Source organism: Nanorana parkeri, unplaced genomic scaffold (assembly GCF_000935625.1).
Source record: "Nanorana parkeri isolate BGI_ZX_2015 unplaced genomic scaffold, ASM93562v1 scaffold621, whole genome shotgun sequence".
Classification (NCBI taxonomy): domain Eukaryota; kingdom Metazoa; phylum Chordata; class Amphibia; order Anura; family Dicroglossidae; genus Nanorana; species Nanorana parkeri.
This window is the reverse complement of record NW_017306889.1, coordinates 652,840-677,057: the sequence shown is the minus strand read 5'-3', so window position 1 is coordinate 677,057 and position 24,218 is coordinate 652,840. Positions and strand designations below refer to the sequence as shown.

The following is a 24,218-nucleotide window of genomic DNA, read 5'->3' as shown; positions in this document are numbered from 1 at the left end:
TATGCAAAGTAGCTCACTGTACTATTGCATCTAAAACCCAGCAACAAGCACTATCATTTTATTAGCTTTAGAGACCATAGTAGCTGTTTAACTCTGAAGTTTAATAATACCATGCTGGCTGTCTTCAAACAGCTGAAGAAATGGCCTTTAGATGCTCCATATGGTACAGCTTCCACTCCACCCCCACCAACATCAGCAATGCAGGTATGATAATCATCAGTTACTGTCATCTATCCAGCAGTTTACGGTCAGATTGGAAAAAGACTGAATATTTATAAGGCGCTCTACAACTTCAGCTAATCTCAGCTAATCTGTGGTTGACTGGTCTCTGGGAATAAGTGGATGAGCTGGTTTAGATTTTTATGCTGATCACTATTATCCCTCAAAAAAAGCTGACATTGGGGATATCCTTATACGCTCCCCTCTGAAAGCAGTAAAAAAAATTGCTGCGTGACAAGCAGGCATGTAAATAAGAAGAGACTACAGAGCAACACACACTTATATTACAAGTTATAAGGTTCTAATTATTATTGCACAAGAAAGCTTTTAGGAACACTGAGCGGTCCATTCATTAATGTTTTGATACATAGAATCTTGGGTGAAAGTTGAATGAATCTCAGTTGTCTATTTACCAATGTTTTCACCCAAGATTCCCATAATTTTCTGTTTGAATCTTGAATGAAAGTTGGGTGAAAATATTGATAAACAGATCCCTTTAATAGGAACTCTCTTTTACAGTACACTTAGGGGGTACACTTAACGGGCACTTTAAGGTCACAGCAAACCTATTATGTGTACACATTTACAAAAAGTAATTCTCAGCTAGTCTGACTCTTCTTTTTTTTTCCTTTTTTTAATAATAAATTATTATGGGTAAAGGTCAGAACTAATCCTACTTCCAACCGCTAAGAACATCATCTAACTGCCAGAACAATGACATGTGTTTTAAGAGTAATTGGAAATAATTGCAATGGAATGTTTTTCCTTTTAATTGTTTCTTAGTCACACAAAATGTACTAATCATATTTAAAAATGTTTCCTTTTGTGTTGAGTTGTTCTGCTTTTAATTATACATGCCTTTGTGTGTTGTTTAGAATACGTTTTAAAAAAGGATCAATGTAATGAACCTGTAAAAGCCTGTTCAAAATCTGGACGTCCAATGACTATGCAGAACAGATCTATGCCATCATTTTCTGAACTATAGATCTATGTGGCCAATTTAAAGGAAAGAATAGTCAGGGGAGTTTATCAAAACTGGAGCAGACAAAATCTGGAGCAGCTATGCATGACAAACGATCAGCTTCTCTCTTCACACACACATCCACCACAAATGCACAGTGTATAGGCACCTAGTAGGCTGTAACTTGTACTAAACAACTTATCAATACATTGTTATTCAGAGCAGTGTGTTACTGCTTAATAGGTTTAGGTGTGTTCAGTCATTCTGTAGGTTTTAAAAGTCTAGTTAGTATAAGTGTGTTTCAAATATTCACATGAATTTCTAGTCCCATAATTAAGAATTAACATTGTTTGCCATAAGCTCAATGAGGTGATAGGATTTTTATTCCGTTGATAAGACAATAATATTTTATTAGTAAGAATCTGGGACTTACATTCCCTAATAAGATGGCCCCAAATTTCACATTCTAGCAATGCAGTATCCTGATTATCCAGCTTTAATGTAGCTTTATTTTAGATGTCACAATCACCAAGAGGAAATGGTAAAAAGAGATGGATGAGGAATGGGTTTTACCATTAGAACCACTTACCAATGCAGCGAGAGCCATCAAGGCTTGTGGTAAACCCTCTAGGACAGATGCAAACATAGCTTCCAGCAGTATTGGTGCATTCCCCACCATCACAAACATTAGGTATGGTACTGCACTCATCAATATCTGTAGGGAGAATAGATAAAACCATACTCTGAAAAAGTAAATCCTACATCTCCAACAACTTCATAATATAAGGCATATGGTGATGATCATGCACACTGTTCTGCACAATGGGATTCCTGCCAGCTTTTCACAAAGAAGTCAGTCTATTCCAAGATTTACCAACAGCAGTACATACAGTGGGTCCTCACTGGCAGCAAAAGGGTTAGCAGTGTGATCAGACACTCAGACAAACCTTTGTGTGTAAGGCAGACGTGTTTTATGGTCGTCTAGCATGGATACCACCTTCTGTTTCCTAGATCAACCCAGCTCTGAATAGCAGCCAAAGTCATTAAGCTGTTCATAGGCTCTTCCCATCAAATGGGAAAAGCAGTTTTCAGTAGCCAGGACTGATGGTTATGTGGATCAGAGTGTAGGAAACAAGACCAATGTCATATTATCTAAAAAAAACAGTATGTATTCTCTCTTCAGTTTGAAAGGCCACATGAAAGCAAATGGAAGTGCAATAGAATAAATGGGAGTATGCAAATATTGGTGCCATAAAAAAGACTAGTCTACAGTAATATGCATCAGTGGCAGAATAAAGTAAGTAATAATAAGAATGGTTACATTGGTACTGTATTTACCGTGTTAGTTTTGCGATGGACTATTGGGTATAACATTTCTGGGGTCAAAACAGCTAAAGTAGAGAGTAACTGTGAAGGCAAACCTGGCAAGCTTTTAGGACACAAAACACCATTGCCAGGTAAAGATTTCTATAATATTCAGCCATTAAATATTTGATCTTACACTGCTTTTGTTTTGTTTTCTTATTCAGAAAAGTACTTTTCATAATAATATGTAAGGCATCTAAAATATGTCTATTTAAATATTCTGCATAATTCTAGATAGTTATTTGGTCAACTTTACATTTTAAATATAGGTGGTATTAATACAGTTTCACGTAGCTTTACCTTTTTTCTTAAGAAGAATCCTATGTTGCTTGATATTTTAACCACAGGTATCCTTATATTGTCATGTACTACTCTTATGTCTGTGAGGATATCATGCAATATTATCGAGTATAGTTGAAAACATCTTCAACTGACATGGACAGTGATATTCATAAACAGATTCCATACATACTGGCAGTTAATTGAAAAAACTACAGCAATCAATGTACAGAACTTTTGGATGTGATTTATGTTGTGTTTACACAACATTGGTACCACCTAAATGTTTCTCAGCATTTCATAAACTGTCATTTTAAGGATTGGTTTGCTGAAAGAGCCGACATTTAGCTCACTATACATGTATTTCAATGATCCAACCATGTGCAGTGAAATAATGAAAAGGAGTTTTTCATGCATATGATTGGATGATTGCAGTGAATACTGGGCTAAACTATTTTTTTTTTACTCTTTATTCGTCCCACATTAGAGTCTAAAGAAAAATAACCCCCAGGAACAGAGTGCAGAAAGAGCACTTCCGTAATTATAAAAGTTTCTTCACTGAGGTATTATGCTGTTCCAAAAATTCACTGCAAGTGTAGAAATTGCTGGAAAAGGTTTCCAATTCATCATCCACTTGGAAAGGCACAATTTAAATAGCTGGGAACCTAATCCTGGTGGGAATATCAATTAGCAAAAAGGCTAGGCAGCAGAGAAAGTGAAGATTTAAGTTGATATTGAAATCTGAGGGATCTCCACCAAATTACTGAGTGGAATATTATAGGATATTTATTCTGAATTCCCATAGGGAGCACTCCTCTATTACACTTTTGGGGGTGCTCCAATCATAGAGAGTAAGTAGATGATTCTCCATTTTTACCCAAAGAGTGGTTACTTTGGAGGCCATTAGATTACATTTGTGGTTGGACATAATTTCAAGAGCACATTAATAAAACATTGACACTGCGTATCAATATTCATAGAGGATGATTTATCAAAACTGGAGCAGACAAAATCTGGAACAGTTGCCCAGGGCAACCAATCAACTTCTCTCTTCAGTTTGTTCAATTAAGATTTGAAAATGAAAGAGAGATGCTGAATGCCATGCACAGCTGCTCTAGATTTTGTCTGCTCAAGTCTTGATAAATTCCCCTCATAGTGGGGGATTTATCAAAACTGGAGCAAACGTATACTGGAGCAGTTGCGCATGGCAACCAATCAGCTTATCTCTTTCACTTTCAAATCTTAACTGAACTTACTGAAGAGAAGCAGCTGATTGGTTGCCATGGGCAACTGCTCCAGATTTTGCCTGCTCCAGTTTTGTTGAATTACCCCCACTATGTTTAGGTAAAATGCTTGAATATAGTAATGTTGAAAAATAATATGTACCCTGCTCATTATTTGGAGAAACAAACAATACTGTACACTGTTATTTATGGTACAACGTCCTTCAACATGCCTACTGAATACTGCAGAAAATGCACTGGTGCAAATAAGGCCTAGATATATTAGGTATAGCACTGTGCTATTTCAAATGCAAGCTCGCAGGATAGAAACACATACTATCATATTAATAAAAACATCTCATCTAGGCATTTGCTGAGTTTACAAGTTTTGGCAAGCTGTCCTGTCAATAACTATGTGAGCAGACAACAGGAATAAAAGTAATAGAATTTTACTGTTGACTGTCAGACTGAACACACGTTTGTTGAAACTATCCTTTGGCACAATTACTGAATGACTACATCTGTAGCCAATTATCAGATACTTTGAAAGGAACACATCACAGAGTTCTACTACAGACTGATGAGGAGACTATTGGATGTGCTCACTGAAATCATTGCCAGGCAAGATTTGTCAGGTGAAGCCATATGAATTGCCAATGACTAAATTTACTGATGAAATTCCTCACCTTACAATAAATACATTGGGAGAGGGGGGATAATTGGGCTCACAGATCAAATACAGTTTATTGCAGTGAACTAGCAGATTATGTATATACTTGTTACTGAGGTTTGCTAGTTTGAGCCAAAGACGTGACAACAGCAAAGCCTAATAGGGATCATCTACTGACTGCACATATGTCATTAATATATATTAAACAAAGCTCATATATATTGTGATTGTATCAGGTATTGTAGTGCAATTGCCCTTCATTACAGTACTTGAGTAAAGCTTACTGATGCTATATATCATCTTTTTGTTTTAAAGTGTCTCTCCAGGCAAAGTACAAAAAAGTCATATGCAGGGTTTCCATCCTTTATTAACATTGGTAATGTCCTAATTTTTGTGTTTGTTAATGTTAATAGATGACCGGCCTTCTCTTTAATTTTTGCCTGCTGTCCTGTGCCAGGCTGACAATGCTCCTCAGCCACTAATTATCTGCTATTCAAGGGCTAATACCCCAACAAAGTATTGATTTATCATCTCTCTGCCTCGGACTATGTCTGTCTTGGACTTTGTTTCTGCTGTGCATGTGTCGGCATCCTCAATGATCACAGACCTATTAATGTTGCACATTCACCTTCATTTACTCAGAATAGAAGCACAGGAAAAAAAACAATGGGAAGTAAGTAAGGTGGCAATGTTATTTATTATTTTGACTTCAGGCCACAAACAAAGCTCCGCACACTGCTCCCTGTGCAAAGGACTAAGGCGGAGGATTAGAAATCACATGACCACATGTAAACAGAGGCACATAAAGGTATTTCAAAAGCAATTTCCATGATTGAAGCATAGCAGAATCATGAAGCTAAAATAGAGGGATCATTTAGGCTATTATACAAGTTCTTCTACTGTAACAGCTCCCTTGGGTACATTTCTAAAAAGTTGAATACATTTTTCTTGTCACATAGGCTACTCAGCTGCCAATAGAGGTATTTAAAGCCAAGCTACAATCAGTAACATATGGCTAGTATAAGAATCAAATGTATTCTCTTTCCATAATGTATTTTTTAACTCTATTATTATAACTATTATGTGTAGAATATTTTTAACATTAGAACACTGCCATTCTTTGTAATGTGTGTAACCTACTGTAACAACTATAAATAGTTAAAATCACACACACTATAAGGTGTAAAAAAACAACCACAACAGTAAACCTTGTAAAGAAGAGTGTCAACAGTCTATTCACGCCACACAGTTTTTTTTACCTTCGCACTTCTGGGAGGTCTCGCTCTGTTTGTGTCCAGCGGGGCATTTACATTCATAGGAACCAACTGTGTTGATGCAGTTACCACCTTGGCACAGACCAGGTATGGCTTGACATTCATCAACATCTGTAAAAGAATGGAGGAGTTCTTTTAATGTTATGTTTTTATGCCAATGGTTACTGGAAATCTTTATTTTACGATAAGAAAAGAGTCACACTATTTTAACAATGCAAAATAAGTGATGTGAAAGCCCCTGAAGCATAACCCTTTCTTTTTGCAGCTTTTTAGCAAATATTTTCAATATTGGACAAAAGTTCACTTTACAAACAATGGATTTATTTTTACTCAAGTGCTTCCTTATGCCTGTGTATGCTTTTGAACAAGCCATTAAGCCCAGTGGGAAATGTTCATATTGTGCTTGCTGGCATGTGGGCGATGTGGAAAACTGAAGACAGCTGTGTCTACAGTTCTTCACATCAGCATTCATAATCTAAACATTTTTCATCGGGCACAATGCTGATATGTTGTGTCTACGTGAACATTCCATAGTCAGCTGCAGATAACCGTATACAGACACCCATGGCAAAGAAAAATGGAAAAATAAAAATCTTTAAGCAGATTGAACATTTGCAGTGCTTATTACTTAGTGTTCCTTTAATGTAATGGTTGGATCTGACAAACCGTGGAGATAAACTCTATGGCCAAAATCATGTAGATACCTGAACATTACACTTACAGTACAAGCTTTTCTCTGACACCCACCTCATCACTTGCCCCCTGGACCCTGTTCCCTCACCACTATTTCGGTCATGCTCTTACTCTATCCTACACTGTCTTACTTACATTTTCAATCTTCCACTCTCTACTGGCATCTTTCCCTCCCCTCTAAAGCATGCCCTGGTCACCCCAATACCCAAAAAACCCTCACTGGACCCTACCAACCTCAACAATCTCAGACCAATCTCCTTACTCCCATTCTTCTCCACCTGAGCCGCCACCTCACTGATAGCAATCTTCTCAACCCCTTACAGTCCGGCTTTCGCCCCATACGCTCCACTGAAACCTCCCTCCTAAAACTCACTAATGACTTACTAACTGCTAAAAATAATGGCCACTACTCCTTACTCTTGCTATTAGACCTTTCTGCTGCATTTGACACTGTTGACCACCTGCTCCGGCTCAAAAAACTCCACTCGCTTGGCCTACATGACTCTGCTGTCTCATGGTTCTCCTCCTATCTATTTAAGCACTCCTTTAGTGTCACCTACAAATGTAACTCATCCCCTCCTCTTTTTGTAGTGGTCCCCCAAGGCTTTGTTCTTGGACGACTTCTCTTCTCTATCTACACCTCCTCCCTTGATCAGTTAATAACCTCACATGGCTTCCAATACCATCTCTATGCCGATGACAATCAAATATATCTTTCTACTCCACCCCCTCAGTGTCCTCGTGTGTCACTAATCTACTAACTGACATATCTGCCTGGATGTCACAACACTTCTTAAAACTCAACCTTTCAAAAACTGAACTCCCGATATTTCCTCCTGCCCGTGCAGGAGCACAACTATCCAACCCCCCCCGTCCCCACATGCCAAGGTGCTAGGTGTCATCCTTGACTCGGACCTCACCTTTCTTCCCCACATCCAATCAATATCCAAATCCTGCCGCCTTCACCTATGCAACATCTCCAAAATACGCCCCTTCCTCACCAATAAAACCGCAAAACTACTCATCCACTCGCTTGCTATCTTTCGTCTTGACTATTGAAACTCCCTCCTCATTGACCTACCACTACACAGGCTATTCCCCCTTCAGTTTATCATGAATACTGCTGCTAGACTCATTCACCTAACCAATCATTCAGTGTCTGCAACCCCCTCTCTGCCAATCTATCCACTGGCTTCCAATAGCCCAAAGGATAAAATTAAAAATATTAACAACCACTTACAAAGCCATCCACAACTCTGCCCCCGGTTATATTTCAAACCTTGTCTCAAAGTATTACCCTAACTGTCCCCTCTGCTCTTCCAAAGACTTCCTGCTTTCCAGCTCCCTCGTCAACTCCTCCCATGCTTGTCTCCGGCACTTCTCTAGAGTCTCTCCCATCCTCTGGAACTCTTTACCCCAACCTGTCCGTCTATCTCCTACTCTGATTGCCTTCAGGCAATCCCTGAAGACTCATCTCTTCAGGGAAGCCTATCCCACCTCAAACTAACCACTCAACCATCACGTTCTCAAACAATTCCTCCCCACACAGCTACCTCCTCAAGTATCACTTTCCCCTCCCTTTTAGATTGTAAGCCCTCACGGGCAGGGCCCTCCTTACCATCTTGTCTTGAATTGTATGTATTGTGATTGTAATGTCTTCTGTTGGCGCTATATAAATCCTGTATAATCATAAAAATATGAGCTTGTAGGACAACCATTCCAAAACCATGGACATCAATATGGAATTCCCCGCACACACACACACACACACACACTTTTGCAGCTGTAACAGCCTCTACTCTTCTGTGAAGGCCTTCCAAAAGATTTTGGGAGTGTGCTTGTGGGAATTTGTGCCCAATTCTGCACAATTGTCTAAAATGTCTTTGTATGCTGTAGCAATAACATTGCCCTTCACTTAAAACTATGGGCTGCCTAAATACTTTTAGCCATATATTGCATTTTTCAATATATCACCATATATAAGATATTGAATAAAGGGTGACCAATTTCACAAACTTTGAGGTACACGATTACTGAGCTGTAGCCGAATGAATAACCCACTTGAAGTGAGCCAAACCACGTTCGGCTATTCACGTCAATCTTGTACAGCTGATTTCGGCCGTACATCGGCTAAAATCAGCCGTACATCGGCTTTCTTTCGGTCAGCCGAACATGCTATTCATGTTCGGCTGAGCCGAAGTGCAGGAGTTCTAGTCAGCCGATCCAACATCTGGATCGGCTGAGCTGAAGGTCTGGCAGCTCACTCGCTGCCGTTCACCCCTATTATAATAGGTGCCAAATGGCAGTGAGTGAATAGCCAAATGCCGCTGAGTCTTCTAGCAGGTCCCGGCCAATGAAAAACAACTGGACGGAGCTGGCCGTGACGTCACTGAGGTAACATGAACAGTTATTTCAACCTTGGATAGTTTTATTACTGTGCTGTTAACAAAACTTGCAAGTCCATTCAAAATCAACCCAGCTCACAAAAAACAGAAACAAGTAATGATTAAAGTAATCTGTATAAAATTGCTAACCTTTAAAAAGAAAAATATCATGCAGTAATGTTTTTGGAAAGCCTTGGAGGGTTTGCTAGTTATATGATTTCTGTAAAACAACAGAGTGCACAATCAAGCACACTGAGACACAAGGCTGAAGCAACCTTCCAGGGCAGTCAAAACGTAACTTGCAATAGCAGAAAATAAAGCAAAAAAATAATTAAAGAATAAGGCACTATTTTCCTTCCAAAGATGCAATTGTAAAATCTCTACACAGGATCTGAGCATAGGCACATTTGGAACAGTTGAATATAACCAGATGTGGAGAGCAGCAGCAGGATTAAGCTCTGGATTACAACCTCCATCAAATGTATGCTGCTTGGTGTACAAAGGTCTCTCTGTTTATAACTTTCCCCCCAAAAAATGAATTGCATTGTTGTCCGAGGTTTCAAAGTGTCTGTCCATTGTTTTCTTTTTATTCTCTGAGCTCAAGTCACCTACAGTTTATTATTGCATATCGTCAATATAGTGGTCATTGAAACACTTAGGCATCTGCCATGAAGATGGGCCAACCAGGGTCTGCACAATGACTCCTCCTAGCTAAGCACAGATGAAAATTATTCACAAATATAATCGGAAAAATTCTAGAAAATGTTATTCTCTTTTACTCTTCTCAGTTCTGGTACAGATGATTTTGATAACAAATCAATTTGCAGTTTATTGTAATGAGCACATCAGTCCTTATTACTAACATGTAAGCCTGTGAGGCCTTCAGCTGGAAACAAGTTATTCCAGTGGTTTTACACAGTGACAGTAGTTTTTCTTTGAATTAACATTGTGAATTCATTAGTATGGTATGACCTCTACCTTCTTGTTGATCATCAATGCTTAAATATTTAGCATATAGTAAGTATAGGTAGGGAGACTTTTAGCTATTGAAATAGACCACTGTACTGGCATTGGAATTCAGCAAAAGTAAAATGGCACCCTATGACTTGCTACTCCTGCCCCAATTGCTTTTCAGATTGTAAACTGTTCTGCCTTGCCAAATGTAATAGCTGCTATGTTTAAGCATATTACTGAACCACATCATTTAGTAATCCTGTCTGCCCATACCAAACTGCATGGAATTTACAAAAAAACTTGGACCCCCAAATGCCGGAAGACATAATTGCTACCAACTGGTTGTTTCCATTCTGATGAAAGTGTTTCTGATCCAGTCTGACTGGAATGCCAATTTGTGAATTGCAAATATGTAAACGTGTAAAACAAATTTTGGCAGCAGCAGACCCTTTAGCATAAACACAAAGGGGCCTGTGAAGCAGGAAGAGTTGTGAAAATGTTTCTGCATCAAAAATCAGGACACATTTTGAGGTTCCATAAACAGGAAAACACAATGGAACCAACAAACACTGCATACAGCAGAATTCTTTTACAGAGAATAATTCTGTGCAGGGAAAAGCAGAATAAAATACGATGGAATTTTTTATATATTGATGAAAATCTGTCACATGATCATGGTGATGTAGCACAATATGAAAAAATGCTGAAATCAATTTAATTTTTCAATGTATGTTGTCTTTCCTGAGTAATCTGCTCAATTCCGATTTGCAGAAAAGCCCATAAAAAATTGCATAGAAAAAGACCTCTTAAAATTGCTTTGTAGTTGAACATGACAGATTTCAAGTTATATTGTTCCTTTAATCTGGTCACTGACAAACTAAGCAAAAACATTATACTTTATGTAATCAGTCAACTATTTCATGTCCAAGTTTTCTTTTCCATGTGGAGCATTCCTTAACTCTAATGGCTTTATATATCAACATGTCCTTATTAAGAGCGAAAAAAATGTTTTTGAAAAAACCCCCCATAAAAATGGAAGGCCATAGGTGTCTGTATATAACAATATGTACATTTTTAAGTGATGAGAAGCATTATAAGCTCATGTCCATTTCATAGCGAGTTTGTTAATTGTTCATACTAGGCAAAGTAATAGGTGCGTTGTGCAGTAAACACCATAAAATGACTGTATTTACTTTCACCATACCCCGCCGCTAACCTCCTTCCACTAGCAGAACCCCCTGAGATTCCTTTGCAAGTTTCAACTTTTTGAAAGTCTAAACCTGCAGATTGGATCAACAAACTGGTCCAGCGATTCAAAACAAGTGGTAAATTGTGGGAAGGAAGGGGGAGTGTCATGTGTTCCCCCATACTTGGAAGCACTGTCAAGGCTTGGGAAGACAGTCAAGCGCAAGTTAAACAGATGCGCCACTTTACGGTCAGTGAAAGAGGACCCCCCAGGCACCATATATAAAGGATTTTTTATTTTTAATGTTTCATTTTAAGTGATGTTAAATCACTGCTCCTTTAAAAATTGTATTTTTTAAAAGTGTTTTTTTCATTGATACATGTCCCCCAGGGCAGTACCCGGTTCCCCATACACTTTTTACGGCCAATGAATTGCATATAAGGCTTCAAAATGGGGACATTTAATTTTCTGAGTTCTACCCCCATAGACTTGCATTGAGTTCTAAGTTCGAATTAGAACTTTTTGCACGTTCGAAAGTTCGAGTTAGAACCGAACACGGGGGTGTTCGGCTCATCCCTATTCATAACTTTAGTGTCTCTTCATGACTGTTTAGTAAAATTAAAATGTACATTACTTTCAGGGCAGCAAATGTGTAAGTGGTTCTCTATACTCTAAAAATGTCTATAGTATATAGTGGCACTATACGCATTTTTCCCACGGTTACATTCTTTCTTACACTTTTATCTCATGAAAGCTTACTTGGTTTCTTTCTGGCCTTGCAAAAACTTCACACATAGTCTACTCTCTAAGCTGCCTCCTATGGGTTAACTGGGAAAACTGAGGGATTTTAGGTGCAGCCCCACAGAGTCAAACATCTATTCCAAGCTTGTGATTATTGACCGGTTCCTGCCACCCAGTAGGTCCGGGAAGGAGAACTCTAAACACAACTCAATTTACCTTGATTAATTCAGCAATTAGCTACATATTTTTCCAAGTCATCCTAAATTTCACATGGATCTGCTTAACTTAACAAAAGAATGGGAATATTCATGCTCAGTTCAGCCAAAAATAGTTAACCCATCTGTTACTAGATCACATTTCTATTTTTTTTATAGCAACCTGTTGTAGTTTCACATAATTTTTTCAATCACTCTTGGAAAGTCTATGGAAAATGGGTCCATATCCTGCAAAACATGTTACAACTACCTAGCACATTGTAAAGCTTCACTGTCTCATATAAATAAGGCATTTGAGAGATCAGAAAAAATAAGAACACCAATTACAGTGGACAGAAAAGAAACAGTGGTAGACACTGGATACTGCATGTAGCTCGATGCAGTTTTGTAAGTATTTACCTTGACAGGCTCCAGTTCGGATATTTGGAATGAATCCTCTGCGGCATGGGTGGGGTTGAGCAGGGCACATTTCACATGGATGACCCCAGGCACGGCCAATGGTGGCACAACACAATGTCTTTGTACACACAATACCACTGAGCTGGCCCTGACACATCTGGTTGCTGATTTGAGTGAAACAAGGCCCGGTCCGGTAATCTAGGAGAACAACAACATTGTTATGGCAAGTCAAAGAAAACAAAACCCCAACCACACACATATTACACAGCCACCTATTTTAGAAGATCACACAGATGGAATAGTGATCACACTGATTTCTACAGCAAATGTTAATATTCAGCATCCCACAGTCTTTCTGAAACCACCTGACATTAAAGTAAACTTGTCATGACAGAAATATGTGTTGCCAATGCTGCCTCTCATTAAAAATGCTAGTTCCTTGGCTGTCCTTAGTGTATGATACTTAACAAGCATAGAGCAAATGAAAGTCATGAATTCATCACTATACTTCTTCAGGTCAGTTCTCCCTTAAAGACAACTATTATAAAGAAGAACTCCGGCAGAAATAATCTTAACCCTTGCAGTAGGGCTACCCCCGGACTGCAAGCGTTAAGTGCACATTTTTGTCTAGGAATGAAAATAAAAAAGGTGTACCCATCATACCTGAACCTCTGAGCCAGCTGGCTGCTGGACCGGCCCGTGCAGCCTCTCTCTACCGCTCCACTCCGGTGGTCTAAGAACCCATGAGTCATCTTGTCCAATGCAGTTTATTGAACATGAGGAAGCAGAGGGCCTTTATATCGCTGAAACAGAGGGGGGAGAGGCTGCAGGGACTGGTCTTGCAGCAAGCTGGCCCTGAGGCTTCCGGTATGATGAGTATATCTTTGTAATTTTACACCCTAGACAAAAAATGAGTGATTAAAGGAGAACTATGAGGCGAGTGCTTTTCACTCACCTCATAGTTCCAGCCAACCTGTGACCATGAGATTATCACATGTTGGCTCAGTAGATCGGGAGGTGAGCGAACACATACCAGCGTTCGCTCACCTCTCGATCCTGTCACGGCTCTCTGCCGTGACAGGGGAGGGGCTGGATTCCCCTCTCCCCGCTCCGATCCGCCAGCGCTGACTGGCGGAACAGACGGGGGAGGGGGCGAGTACAGCTGGCTCTGCCTCTAGATAGACAGAGCCAGCTGTCAGTTACGCAGCTGGGCGAGCCCCGGCATAATTGTCGAGATCCGCTTCAGCTGCGGCGCCTCAGTATACCGCGAGCTGTAGCTGGCAGGGTGTTCCAAATGCTGCGTGTCCCTTATGCTTAATTTGTCCTTGGCAAAGATTCTCACAAGCTTAGTGTTTGGCCGAGTGTCCCATGTGGTCAGCATGTCACTGGAAGAATGTCCTTTTTGTTTACTATGTGACAGCTAGTGCCCCATATGTTCAGCACGTCACTGTCAGAGAAAGCTAATTACCGGTATATCCCTGGTAGAATTCCAATATTCTCTACATGTCCCTGACAAAGAATCCAACTTGATCAGAAAGTCTGTTGCAGAGCATTCCATGTGGTTATCAAGTCCATGGCCACATGTGCTCAAAATGTCCCTGGCAGAGTGTCCCCTAACATTCTTATATCCCAGGAATATTATCCAATTTGGTCAGCATTTATCTGGCAAAAGGCTCTGTGAGCAGTCTTTTTCCAAGCATGTCCCTGGGCAAACTACTGAACTTGTCCCTGTAAGAGAGCTTCCCTAGTCCTTTACATGCAAATTCCTGGCAGAGAATCTGCTCAGTATGTCCTTTCCAGAGTGCACAATCAGAAGTGTAACAATACCCAAGAGGCTGCTATGGGGTCTGGGATAGCAGCCCATTAGGGGGCTGATTAGGAAATCTAAACTGTGAGGTTTCCAGTATAGAAGAGCTGAAGTCAGACCTCTGAATCATCTAGTCACAGATCTCACAGACCCCTGTGAAAGAAGAAGCATTTGCTTATCTATCTTAAGGTGCCCATACACCTTATAATTATCTGCAGCTTTTCTGTGGTCAGATGAAAAAAGTGCAACAGATTGGCCCTGGTGGAGATTACTCCATCCACACAGTTAAGTGTAGATGGAGGAATCTGTTGCACCTTTTCCATCTGATCATAGAAAATCTGCAGATAAATTGTAAGGTGTATGGCCAGCTTTAGTAGTGTAGATTTACTATCCTCTGAACTGCTTCAGAATGAAATTAACCCTCTATACCTAATGCAGCCACAGTCCCAGAGTTTCACCCTTGTTAAAACCTTATAGGGGGGCTGAAGTTTGTAGTTCTACAAAAAAGTTTTAAGAAGCTAGAGTTTTTAGGGTTGAAGAGTAGAGTAAAGTAAAGTAAACTATCATTATGGTTATTATTATTAGTACTGTTATAACTTTTATCCATAGGCATGCACAGCCTATTGCATTAGGATGCACACATCTAAAATTATTGCTCTCACTCCGATGTTTGCGGCAATATGTAACATGTGCGGCACGTAGATGCACCTGACGCATATATGCGTGTGTATGTGGGGGGCGGGGACTTAAAAAATGTTTACAAAAAATAAATGTCAGGCTTCTTTATTTTTTTTAATGAATCTTTCATTTTTGTATTACTTTTTTTTTTGTACACACACAACTTTATTGCTTTTACATGGGGGGCTAAGAAGCCCCCTATGGGATAGCCAATTTACATGACAGGTCCTCTTTATGGAGACATCAGGGGTCTCCAAGACCCCTCATGTCACCTAAGGACCTCCAGAGAAGCTGATGAAGCAGAGATCGGCTTCATCAGCTTCTCTAGCTGGAGAGTGACACTGAATGCAGGAAGTGGAGAGGGCTCCACCGTCCTCTCGTCACAGACGAGCAGACGAGTGGATTTTTCAAGCCCTGTGTATATATATATATATGTACATATATATATACATACATACATACAGAGACTGCGGCTGTTATGTGAGGAATGTAAGTGGCAAGTGCTGCTGCACTCAGTATCGCAGAGCCGGTCATGGAGAGATCTTTGGCTCAGTGACTAAAAACACAGCACCCGGTTTTGGTGTTGCGAAAGTTAGTCAAGGGGCCCCAAAGTTTTGCCATGGGGCCCCAGGATTTGTAGTTATGCCCATGTGGACAATATATTGTAGATATATAAATATAAAAATATGTCCATAGCAGAGAATCTCCCATGATGAACATGTTTCTGGTAATGCTACCACCACTGCTGCTGTGAGCTCACACTTTTATAGAAAGGGGGTTGGGTTATCCTTTTTTCCAAATCAGTGGCTCTTTTGACTCAGATTACCAGGAGCAAAGGATACACACTGCATTATAGGTTGTTCCTTATTTCTGACGGACAAAAGTCTGTGATCGGTAAACTTTACAAACCCTGGGTATTTGTCATTAACCCATTGTATCAGAAAACCCAGACCTCATCCCTAGTCAACCGTTTGGACTTTTTGAATTGTAAGTATAATAGTTCTTCTAAAGTTTTTTTATGCAATCACAATTCTAAAATTACAAACTTGTTTCCTCTACCTGCTTACATAGAGTAATAAAGTAAAACTTCCACTTTTCTTAAATATGAAACTTGCTGAATTTTTTTCTTGACATGCCACCTTTTCTGGAAAACTGACCAAACTTGCTGATTTACTGATTATCACACTGACAACCCATCTATGTATATAAAGTGATGGTGCATTGGGGCTTTGGTGGGTGTATGGGGCAGCAGGGAAGTATAGTGAAGGTATGCAGCAGTAGGGGCAGGCTATCAAGTGAATCTTTTACATTGAATGGGTAAGGTACAAATACAATTTTAAGTCTAACTTGATTTTTTCTAAGGTGATCCTTAATTTGTCCTTCTGTGAATACTAATAAAATATATATTTCACATATCGGATGCTGACTGTTTTCATTACTTATACGTCATTCACATTTTTGCATTGTCCTGCAATTGAAGTGCTATAAATGTCAAGACGTCTCTAACCTTATGGTAATGGGCCCGGCTCATCTGTATGTGTATAGCACATGGTGGTAGAAAGATTCCTGTTTATAGTCTGGAAACTAAAGGCACATCACTACCTATCAACTTCTGACAAAATTGGTTCCAGAACAGGAAATGACAAGACAGACAAAACAGGAGATAAAATGCACTGGGAAAAAAGCACAAACAGAAAGGCCATGTAAGACGTGTTGCATGACGTGTTAAAATGCACAAAAATTAATTAATCTGAATATGAAAAGATAATAGAAAAAATTAAGTAGTACAGTACATTCAAATTAAAGGGTTTCTAAACCCTCCGTTTTTTTTGCATATATCTACTGCTAGCAAGCAGTAGATATATGCAAAAAGGTTTTTTTTTAAACGCTTTAAAAGCGGTTTAACCTTACCGCTGTCTTCGCCGTGCGATCCTGTCTGAAAATCCGAAACTGCTCGGGCGACCACAAAGCATCTTGGGGCGGGCGCATGCGCAGTTCGAATTTTCGGCCGGGAGACGAGGAGAGACGCAAGGTAAGTCTATGGACGCGTGCATCCGCATGCAGACACTGTGGGACAGGAAGGGCCAGCAAGGACAAAGAAGTCAGCGCTGGATCTGAGACCCGCAGCAGCGCTGGAGAGAAGGCTGAAAAGGACAGGAAAGAAGAGGAAGATCGGATTAAGATACATCATTTAAGGTAAGTGCTTTACTGAACATTGGGGGAGGGGAAATTTTTTTTTTACTTTAATGTCACTTTAATTTTGAGAATGGACGCTTGGCAACTGATTAATAAATGTTAGTTATATGCTGGGCAAATGCTGTTCATATGGCAATACTACCACTAGATGGGCCTGAAGAGCATAAGAGTTTCCTATGCTCCTCATCTCCAACTAGGGGCACTAGTCACCCAGGCATACAGTGGGCGGAACATTTATAGATCAGCCCTGTAAAGTGGGTCCATCCTTTTAAAAGGTGCCTCAATAATATATTTTAGTAGTCTTTATTAAATAGAAAGGTAAACTTGGGTGAAAAAAAATAGTCCTACATTTTAGTATAGACAGGGCAGTTTGCCTATGTCAAATATGCTATTAGCTCAGTTCACACCAATGCACTGAAAAAAAGTGGGACATGCTTCATTTTTATGAAGTACAGCATGTTGCGATTCACCACACCGTACTGCAATGTGCTGCTGTATATAGAAGTGAATGAAATATAATTGTATGATATTTCAAAACAATTTAGAGAAATAAAAATAAAGGTTAACAGTGTGATGCATTGTAATGTTGCATTGCACCGTGCCTTCAATATAAACGCATAACTCGCATCCTCTGGTGTGAATGGGCCCTTTTGGAGAAAAAGAGTTACTTGCCCATTTTCCAAGAACATTGCACTGAAATGGCTGTTGCAACATCTCCCTAAATGGCAAAAGGAAATTAAAATGCTTGCAATGTATATAAATCTCACACATCAAATAAAGCTGCCAACCAAATATGGCCTTGGGTTTTGAAGTAGAATTTGAAGTAAACAACTATTATCTTCCATCACGTCCTACATTATTGCTCCTCCTAATTCCAACACTTTATACAACACATGGCTGCGAGCCAACAAAAACATCACTAATTTAATGAAACGGAAAAGAAATAAATGCAAGTAAATGGCATGTCTCGTATATGAATTTTATTTTGCTTAAATCAAGGGAAAGGAATTTTAAGTGGCTGTTAGACATTTCGTTTGTCATACGTCTAGTAATGCAGTTCCTCCTCTCTCATAAGAACTTCACGGAAAGGACTTAGTCTAAGCAGGAAAAGCCCTGGAGAAAACTGATGGGGGTTTGTTGCGGTTTCTTGCTATCAGTTCACCAGGGTTACAATTCCCACGGCTGTATTAACTGGGCAGTAAAATATCCCAGATGTAGAAAGAAAAGCAGGACCCTTGTAGTCACACCACCTCCTTCATGCAGCAAACTTGTGCCTATGCAGAGTTTAATGTATGAAGAAACCACAGCAGGTCTTATGGTATGTAAAACAAATTGCTATAGCCATGGTTCTTCAAAGCAAGAAATGCAACTGAAATACTTTTAGGGCAACCAAATAGGTAATATACCCTGCTCATACACGATCCCAAGTGAGAACCATGCCCATAGGAAATAATGGGATTTCATTTGCTGGGCGTTTTACAGCGCGTCGATCAGCGCTGTAAAACGCCCAGGTGTGAACCCGGCCTTAATGGCTCTAAAATTATTGCTCTCACTCCGATGTTTGCGGCAATATGTAACATGTGCGGCACGTAGATGCACCTGACGCATATATGCGTGTGTATGTGGGGGGCGGGGACTTAAAAAATGTTTACAAAAAATAAATGTCAGGCTTCTTTATTTTTTTTAATGAATCTTTCATTTTTGTATTACTTTTTTTTTTGTACACACACAACTTTATTGCTTTTACATGGGGGGCTAAGAAGCCCCCTATGGGATAGCCAATTTACATGACAGGTCCTCTTTATGGAGACATCAGGGGTCTCCAAGACCCCTCATGTCACCTAAGGACCTCCAGAGAAGCTGATGAAGCAGAGATCGGCTTCATCAGCTTCTCTAGCTGGAGAGTGACACTGAATGCAGGAAGTGGAGAGGGCTCCACCGTCCTCTCGTCACAGACGAGCAGACGAGTGGATTTTTCAAGCCCTGTGTATATATATATATATGTACATATATATATACATACATACATACAGAGACTGCGGCTGTTATGTGAGGAATGTAAGTGGCAAGTGCTGCTGCACTCAGTATCGCAGAGCCGGTCATGGAGAGATCTTTGGCTCAGTGACTAAAAACACAGCACCCGGTTTTGGTGTTGCGAAAGTTAGTCAAGGGGCCCCAAAGTTTTGCCATGGGGCCCCAGGATTTGTAGTTATGCCCATGTGGACAATATATTGTAGATATATAAATATAAAAATATGTCCATAGCAGAGAATCTCCCATGATGAACATGTTTCTGGTAATGCTACCACCACTGCTGCTGTGAGCTCACACTTTTATAGAAAGGGGGTTGGGTTATCCTTTTTTCCAAATCAGTGGCTCTTTTGACTCAGATTACCAGGAGCAAAGGATACACACTGCATTATAGGTTGTTCCTTATTTCTGACGGACAAAAGTCTGTGATCGGTAAACTTTACAAACCCTGGGTATTTGTCATTAACCCATTGTATCAGAAAACCCAGACCTCATCCCTAGTCAACCGTTTGGACTTTTTGAATTGTAAGTATAATAGTTCTTCTAAAGTTTTTTTATGCAATCACAATTCTAAAATTACAAACTTGTTTCCTCTACCTGCTTACATAGAGTAATAAAGTAAAACTTCCACTTTTCTTAAATATGAAACTTGCTGAATTTTTTTCTTGACATGCCACCTTTTCTGGAAAACTGACCAAACTTGCTGATTTACTGATTATCACACTGACAACCCATCTATGTATATAAAGTGATGGTGCATTGGGGCTTTGGTGGGTGTATGGGGCAGCAGGGAAGTATAGTGAAGGTATGCAGCAGTAGGGGCAGGCTATCAAGTGAATCTTTTACATTGAATGGGTAAGGTACAAATACAATTTTAAGTCTAACTTGATTTTTTCTAAGGTGATCCTTAATTTGTCCTTCTGTGAATACTAATAAAATATATATTTCACATATCGGATGCTGACTGTTTTCATTACTTATACGTCATTCACATTTTTGCATTGTCCTGCAATTGAAGTGCTATAAATGTCAAGACGTCTCTAACCTTATGGTAATGGGCCCGGCTCATCTGTATGTGTATAGCACATGGTGGTAGAAAGATTCCTGTTTATAGTCTGGAAACTAAAGGCACATCACTACCTATCAACTTCTGACAAAATTGGTTCCAGAACAGGAAATGACAAGACAGACAAAACAGGAGATAAAATGCACTGGGAAAAAAGCACAAACAGAAAGGCCATGTAAGACGTGTTGCATGACGTGTTAAAATGCACAAAAATTAATTAATCTGAATATGAAAAGATAATAGAAAAAATTAAGTAGTACAGTACATTCAAATTAAAGGGTTTCTAAACCCTCCGTTTTTTTTGCATATATCTACTGCTAGCAAGCAGTAGATATATGCAAAAAGGTTTTTTTTTAAACGCTTTAAAAGCGGTTTAACCTTACCGCTGTCTTCGCCGTGCGATCCTGTCTGAAAATCCGAAACTGCTCGGGCGACCACAAAGCATCTTGGGGCGGGCGCATGCGCAGTTCGAATTTTCGGCCGGGAGACGAGGAGAGACGCAAGGTAAGTCTATGGACGCGTGCATCCGCATGCAGACACTGTGGGACAGGAAGGGCCAGCAAGGACAAAGAAGTCAGCGCTGGATCGGAGACCCGCAGCAGCGCTGGAGAGAAGGCTGAAAAGGACAGGAAAGAAGAGGAAGATCGGATTAAGATACATCATTTAAGGTAAGTGCTTTACTGAACATTGGGGGAGGGGAAATTTTTTTTTTACTTTAATGTCACTTTAATTTTGAGAATGGACGCTTGGCAACTGATTAATAAATGTTAGTTATATGCTGGGCAAATGCTGTTCATATGGCAATACTACCACTAGATGGGCCTGAAGAGCATAAGAGTTTCCTATGCTCCTCATCTCCAACTAGGGGCACTAGTCACCCAGGCATACAGTGGGCGGAACATTTATAGATCAGCCCTGTAAAGTGGGTCCATCCTTTTAAAAGGTGCCTCAATAATATATTTTAGTAGTCTTTATTAAATAGAAAGGTAAACTTGGGTGAAAAAAAATAGTCCTACATTTTAGTATAGACAGGGCAGTTTGCCTATGTCAAATATGCTATTAGCTCAGTTCACACCAATGCACTGAAAAAAAGTGGGACATGCTTCATTTTTATGAAGTACAGCATGTTGCGATTCACCACACCGTACTGCAATGTGCTGCTGTATATAGAAGTGAATGAAATATAATTGTATGATATTTCAAAACAATTTAGAGAAATAAAAATAAAGGTTAACAGTGTGATGCATTGTAATGTTGCATTGCACCGTGCCTTCAATATAAACGCATAACTCGCATCCTCTGGTGTGAATGGGCCCTTTTGGAGAAAAAGAGTTACTTGCCCATTTTCCAAGAACATTGCACTGAAATGGCTGTTGCAACATCTCCCTAAATGGCAAAAGGAAATTAAAATGCTTGCAATGTATATAAATCTCACACATCAAATAAAGCTGCCAACCAAATATGGCCTTGGGTTTTGAAGTAGAATTTGAAGTAAACAACTATTATCTTCCATCACGTCCTACATTATTGCTCCTCCTAATTCCAACACTTTATACAACACATGGCTGCGAGCCAACAAAAACATCACTAATTTAATGAAACGGAAAAGAAATAAATGCAAGTAAATGGCATGTCTCGTATATGAATTTTATTTTGCTTAAATCAAGGGAAAGGAATTTTAAGTGGCTGTTAGACATTTCGTTTGTCATACGTCTAGTAATGCAGTTCCTCCTCTCTCATAAGAACTTCACGGAAAGGACTTAGTCTAAGCAGGAAAAGCCCTGGAGAAAACTGATGGGGGTTTGTTGCGGTTTCTTGCTATCAGTTCACCAGGGTTACAATTCCCACGGCTGTATTAACTGGGCAGTAAAATATCCCAGATGTAGAAAGAAAAGCAGGACCCTTGTAGTCACACCACCTCCTTCATGCAGCAAACTTGTGCCTATGCAGAGTTTAATGTATGAAGAAACCACAGCAGGTCTTATGGTATGTAAAACAAATTGCTATAGCCATGGTTCTTCAAAGCAAGAAATGCAACTGAAATACTTTTAGGGCAACCAAATAGGTAATATACCCTGCTCATACACGATGAGAGATTGACGTTGGTGCGCAAGCATAACCGATACTTCCTTTGCACATGTGACTGCAACACTTGCTGTCAGAAGTAAAAGTAGCTCCACCGGCTGGAAAATTTAATCTGAATCCATGTACCCTGCTAATACAGCAGTATCTGTCACTATCTCCCAGCTGCACCCATGCATTATCATCCGGTCACATGCACTTACAGTGGAGACTTTAAACTGATTCATTGTGAAAACATTTTCCACTGTTTATTTATTTATTACAGGTATACAGCGCCATCAATGTTCACAGAGCTTTACATAGTGTACATGCATATCAGTCCATGCCCTTAAGGAGCTTACAATCTAAGGTCCCTATCTCACATATACATACTGGACTACCTACGCAAGAGCAGGGAGAACATGCCAACTCCATGCAGTTAGTGTCCTGCCTGGGATTAAAACTTGGGACCCAGTTTGAGATCTGTAACCCTTTGTTAGAACAGACAGTGTATAAATCTAGTTTACAGCTGATAATGGGATCTGCCAGCACAGTACAGATAGGGTTAATTATCGTAAATATAACTCCCTGGACTCCTCCTTAACATTATATAGCAGGACAAAGCTATTTTTTCAGCAAGTAAAATGTAAGCAGCTAGTTACATAGTTAGTCAGGTTGAAAAAAGACACAAGTCCATCGAGTTAAACCTATAGAGATGAGAAAAAAAAAACCTATAACAGAACGCTATGCCCCCAATTTTCCACTGTTGATACAGAGGAAGGCAAAAAAAACCCTATAAAGCATGGTTCAATTTGTTCCAACAGGGGAAAAAAATTCCTTCCTGACCCCATAAGGCAATCGGATATTTCCTGGATCAACAATCTCTGATGCTTAATATACCTGTAATAACTCAATATCCAGTAATATTCTGTGCATTTAGGAATACACCCAGATTTTTTTAAAACAATTAACTGAGCTAGCTAGAACTAGCTCCTGGGGGAGTCTGTTATGTGAAGAATCCTTTAATATAAACGCATAACTCGCATCCTCTGGTGTGAATGGGCCCTTTTGGAGAAAAAGAGTTACTTGCCCATTTTCCAAGAACATTGCACTGAAATGGCTGTTGCAACATCTCCCTAAATGGCAAAAGGAAATTAAAATGCTTGCAATGTATATAAATCTCACACATCAAATAAAGCTGCCAACCAAATATGGCCTTGGGTTTTGAAGTAGAATTTGAAGTAAACAACTATTATCTTCCATCACGTCCTACATTATTGCTCCTCCTAATTCCAACACTTTATACAACACATGGCTGCGAGCCAACAAAAACATCACTAATTTAATGAAACGGAAAAGAAATAAATGCAAGTAAATGGCATGTCTCGTATATGAATTTTATTTTGCTTAAATCAAGGGAAAGGAATTTTAAGTGGCTGTTAGACATTTCGTTTGTCATACGTCTAGTAATGCAGTTCCTCCTCTCTCATAAGAACTTCACGGAAAGGACTTAGTCTAAGCAGGAAAAGCCCTGGAGAAAACTGATGGGGGTTTGTTGCGGTTTCTTGCTATCAGTTCACCAGGGTTACAATTCCCACGGCTGTATTAACTGGGCAGTAAAATATCCCAGATGTAGAAAGAAAAGCAGGACCCTTGTAGTCACACCACCTCCTTCATGCAGCAAACTTGTGCCTATGCAGAGTTTAATGTATGAAGAAACCACAGCAGGTCTTATGGTATGTAAAACAAATTGCTATAGCCATGGTTCTTCAAAGCAAGAAATGCAACTGAAATACTTTTAGGGCAACCAAATAGG

The 24,218-nt window shown here is 39.7% G+C and overlaps 1 protein-coding gene across 1 annotated transcript in view; it reads right to left on the bottom strand.

The window, feature by feature from the left end:
- LOC108792265 (fibrillin-2-like) overlaps positions 1 to 24,218 on the bottom strand; it is a 153,745-nt gene that overhangs the window by 56,011 nt on the left and 73,516 nt on the right. The window contains exons 6-8 of the mRNA XM_018563004.1: positions 12,564 to 12,761; positions 5,977 to 6,102; positions 1,770 to 1,895 (exon numbers count right to left, since the gene is read on the bottom strand). Coding sequence (XP_018418506.1) covers positions 1,770 to 1,895; positions 5,977 to 6,102; positions 12,564 to 12,761 — 450 coding nt within the window. The remainder of the gene's footprint in view (positions 1 to 1,769; positions 1,896 to 5,976; positions 6,103 to 12,563; positions 12,762 to 24,218) is intronic.